We start from the raw sequence: 4945 nt of genomic DNA on the forward strand, positions 1-4945 counted from the left end.
CATTGAAAATGGGTCGTGGTTGGGTATTCCAGCATGACAATGATCCAAAACACATGGCCAAGGCAACAAAGGATTGGCTCAAGAAGAAGCATATTAAGGTCATGGAGTGGCCTAGTCAGTCTCCAGACCTTAATCTGTGGAGGGAGCTGAAGGTTCGAGTTGCCAAACATCAGCCACGAAACATTAATGACTTGGAGAGGATCTGCAAAGAGGAGTGGGTCAAAATCCCCCCTGAGATGTGTGCAAACCTTGTGGCCAACTACAAGAAACGTCTGACCTCTGTGATTGCCAACAAAGGTTTTGCCACCAAGTACTAAAGCACGTTTTGCAAAGGGATCAAATACTTATTTCATTTATGAAAATGCAAATTACTTTATAACTTTTTTTGTAATGCATTTTTCTGGATTTTTTTGTTATTGTTGTGTCTTTCACTGTTCACATAAACCTACCATTGAAATTGTAGACTGATCATTTCTTTGTTAGTAGGCAAACATACAAAATCAGCTTGGGTTCAAATAAGAAGATTGATACAACTTTCATGTCTGTCCTGTTAAATATCGAGCTGCAGCCTGTAGCTAATGAGCCTGGGCTGAGCTTTAGAGCTGAGGGTACGAAGATTTGTTTTTTAAATTATGAGCATATTTCCAAAAAATATAATGGTATTGTTTTAAACAGTGAGCCAAACAAAATTAAACAAACAAACAAAAAAAAAAACAAGGAGCAGTTAAAAAGCAGTACCTTTTAAAAATACCACTGTTCCACTATAAATATACTACTACCTAACCTTTTTTAATTACTTTTTCATAGCTAAACCTTTAACAGCGTCTTATGATTGCCTTAATATCTTGGCACAGACCAAACCTACTGAATATTTTCTAGTCCAACCCTGCTTTGAAAAAAGACAGTGGAAAAAAAAAGATTACAGCAGTTAGTTTATTTGTTTGAGTCAATTTATCCAGTTTGTTGTTTGGTACTGTGCAGTGCAGCTACATTGAAATTTAAAGGAACATTTTGGGAATTTTCAGATTGGTGTTAAAACAATAGTGATGTATCCATATGTTTGTGAGAAGAGGTCTTAGTCATTGTCGCTTCTCCTACTCTCGGGACTGACCCTGAATGTTTCCACCTAGAACACCTCTACACTGCGAAAACTAAGGGCCAAAATACACAACTCTCGTTTTGTGCAAAAACTCACTCTGAAGTGAACATACCCGTACACACCGCTGCTATAATGTGTCCTTCCGCTCTAGCTCAGAAAGATGCTGTCCAGGGAAATAAAAGAGGGAAGCAGTTTTTTTTTTAACACAGAACAAGAGTTGTGTATTTTGGCCCCTTTTTGCGGTGTAGAGGTGTTCCTGGTGAGAATATTCAGGGTCAGAGTTAAGAGTAGAAGAAGTGACAAAGACTAAGACCTATTCTCATGTATATATGGATACGTCACTATTGTTTTAACACCAACTTGAAAAACTCCAATTATTCCCTTAATAAAGGGGAAAAACAATCTAAGATATAAATCTAAAATCCATTTTGATATCAACCCCTCAGACCTGGTTGAAACAGGAGGAGCAATTAAGTAGGTAATGTGAAGTTTGTGCACTCTTTCTTATCCAACATTGAATCTTCACCCAACATCATCTTCCTAACAAGAAAACCAAACTATTTTCCAAACCATCTTCTGCTCTCTAGGTGTGACCGATACTTCTACGTCCGCCACAGAGGAGAGACTCGGGGAATAGGAGGGATCTTCTTCGATGACCTGGACTCCCCAAGTCAAGAAGAGGTGTTCAACTTTGTCAAGAGCTGTGCCCGCACTGTGGTGCCCTGTTATCTGCCCATTGTATCCAAACATCTCAATGACTCGTTTACTGCTGAGGAGAAGGACTGGCAGCAGATACGACGAGGCCGGTGAGTGAAAGACACACGAAAGAACCAGTGGCTGATAATAAATAATGCTTAGATTCTACATAGGAGATTGTGAAAAGAAGAATTTGCAAGGTGACTTTCCATTTTATAGCCCATTCCAGTTGCTTTCAGTCACTTATCACTTATATTGATCAGCTATTAAAGCAGAACATTTGAAATGAGCTGTATTTACTAATCCTGACCTTGATTCTCCATATGTACCATTAAAAAGTCAACCAAATCTGCTATGATGGCCTATAAATAAACTTGCACATCATTAAATTTGTTTGTTAGTTGATCATGTTTAACATTTAGTTGCCTTTATTTTGTAAAACCTGAATTAAAAAACAATTTGACACTCCTGAGTGAGATACAAGGGATTTATAAAAACATTTTGGTGTGACTCGGCCTGTGCACAGCCTGCGTGGTCTGAAACTGGAGCAGATCCTGGAAGAGCTCACTGCCTCCCAGGGGACTCATTTATGAGCAGGTCACAACAGAGGAAAAGAGCTACGGAGCTAATTTGTGAACGGCAAGAAGTGGGGTAGTGAGCTAGACACTCAGGCCAGATGGGTGAGATTAGGTAGGATGTAGAAGGAAAAATGAGTCAGGACTGTGGTGAATGAGCCAGGGATCAGTCTCATCAGTGAACTTATGTAAACGGTTGAACATGCATATAAATTTTGTTGTTGGTGACAAACAATAAACAAAGATGGACAGAGGAAGTGAATTTGGTTACTTTAACATTACCAAAGGTGATGATGCACTGTAGCCGTGCCTAGAGGTGGAAAGTAACTAAGTATATTTTCCCATGCTGTACCTAAGTACAGTTTTGAGGTTTTTCTATTTTCTGCTACATCATATACAGCATATATAAGGTAGTAAAAAATGAGCTCCACCTTAACCAGCTGCAGCGTTAAATGTAATGTATACAAAAATGTATTGGTAATTATTATCCAATAATATAATATACATTAATGTGAAATGTGCTATTCTGCATAATGAGTACTTTTACTTTTGGTACTTTGAGTACATTTTGATGCTAATGGGACTTTTATTCAAGTAAATTCTGAAGGCAGGACTTTTACTTGTAACAGAGTATTTTTACACTGGTATAGCTGCTTTTACTTGAGTATAGAATCTGAGTACCTCTTCCACCACTGACGACCACTATATCAGAGCGATTAAGGAGCACATGAATACACCAGCCTAGAAGACTTCAGTTCTTGTACGACAGTAACTTTTGCCAAAAATAAAGGTCACAAATGTTTACTGTGCTGGATTACCTTAATTGGGGCAGTTGTGGCTGAGAAGGTGGAGTGGGTCGTCTCCTAACCGGAGGGTTGGCAGGTTGATCCCTGGCTTCTCCAGTCCACACATCGAAGAGTCCAAGATGTTGGACCCCACGTTGCACCTGGTGGCTGTTCCACTGGTGTGTGTGTGTGTGTGCTTGGGAGTGCAGCTGAGTGAATGGGCAAATAGTGTTTAAGCACTTTGAGTGTGCTATAATGCATAAAAAAAGCACTAAACAAGTTTAAGTCCATTTACCATATCCCAAGAAATGTCCTAGTCAAATTTTAATACAGTACTTGAAATTCTGTGAAAAGAAACAAATAGCTGATCTCAGGGAAGCTAAATCCTCATTCAGAATTCCAACACGTTGTGGTCTGGATTAAGGCACAAGAGGTCTGAATAATCGACTTAATATTATGTAATGTGTGTTTATGTTGTAGGTATGTGGAGTTCAACCTAGTGTATGACAGGGGAGTGAAGTTTGGCCTGGCAACACCTGGCTCCAGAATCGAGAGTATCCTCATGTCCCTCCCTCTCACTGCCAAGTAAGCTGAGACCTGTTTTTATCTGATGCATATAACAAGCTGCCTGTGTAGCCTGGTAACAAATTCACCATTCATCCTCAGGTGGGAGTATATGCATGAGCCTGCCAAAGGTACCCAGGAGGCTGAGATGCTGGAGGTGTTAAAAAACCCCAAGGAGTGGGTGTGACAGCAGCGTTCGCATGTCTACGTGTCAGTATGCACAAAATATGGGTCAATACTTTTATCTCTTTTTCTTTTGGTGTTTTGTCAGATCGGCCCTTTTAGCACTTAATCACATGGGAGTGTAATAATGAGACACTGGTGTGAAACATAAAGCCTCAGGTGTGTGCCATTGCTTACTGCCTGGCAGTGTACAGAGAGACCAAATGGTTGTAACTTCACAAGTGGTCACTGTACCTGCTTTTAAGCCATCTTATCTTGGTGATGTGCTCTTTTTAACAAGTACTTTTAGCTCTGCACTCTTCTACTTTTTTACACAGCACTAAAAAGGACAATGGGGCAAACTGAGCCATTATACCTGTATGTTTGTACATGTGCTACACTGGGATCTTCATTAAATGTGATTTTGATTTTTAAATACATATGCTGACAACAATGGGTTATTTTTGACTATCAAAACTGAATAATAAGAAGGAATTTCACACTTGAGCCACATTTAATTACATTGGGGTTGATTTTCATTTGTGATTGAATCAATTGTTGGTCTTTTGAACAGCAGTAAACAATCTGGATCCTGTTCCAGAGAAAGGATAAATGAGTATTACAGATGAGTTGGTTCCTTTTTGGGCAGGACAACTGTTTTTATAGGTATTAAAAACAATTTTAATACCTATAACCCCATTGATTTGCAATGCTTATATTCTACTGAAGTGCTTTTCCAACTCTGAATGCTACTTGTTCTCTGTTCCTGTTCTTCTACTGGAAATGTTAACTATTAACTATACAAATGTGAAGAAAATGTGTGTGGATGCTGAAGAATTGCCCTGAAAATGCTGAAGTCCATTGCTGAAATAGCTGAAGGCTGAGATGCAATGCTGAGTAATTATTGAAGATGAAATGAAAGACTGAAGTTGGGAAATTTAACTTCATTATCTGAAGAAGGTGAGTTTGAGCGCGTTCCTCCAACAGTGGAAGACTTATTCCCAAAGTGAGAGGTAGAAATTAAATGGCTTAAAGTTCTAAAAGAATAAATTTTACTAACATCT

The 4945-nt window shown here is 39.0% G+C and overlaps 1 protein-coding gene across 1 annotated transcript in view; it reads left to right on the forward strand.

Moving 5' to 3' along the window:
• cpox (coproporphyrinogen oxidase) overlaps positions 1-4561 on the forward strand; it is a 7193-nt gene extending 2632 nt beyond the window's left edge. The window contains 3 exon segments of the mRNA XM_020596737.1: positions 1687-1905; positions 3636-3740; positions 3822-4561. Of these exon segments, the coding sequence (XP_020452393.1) occupies positions 1687-1905; positions 3636-3740; positions 3822-3906 (409 nt within the window). The 3' untranslated portion in view covers positions 3907-4561.
• The last annotated feature ends 384 nt before the right edge of the window (positions 4562-4945 follow it).

Source organism: Monopterus albus, unplaced genomic scaffold (assembly GCF_001952655.1).
Source record: "Monopterus albus unplaced genomic scaffold, M_albus_1.0 scaffold31.1, whole genome shotgun sequence".
Classification (NCBI taxonomy): domain Eukaryota; kingdom Metazoa; phylum Chordata; class Actinopteri; order Synbranchiformes; family Synbranchidae; genus Monopterus; species Monopterus albus.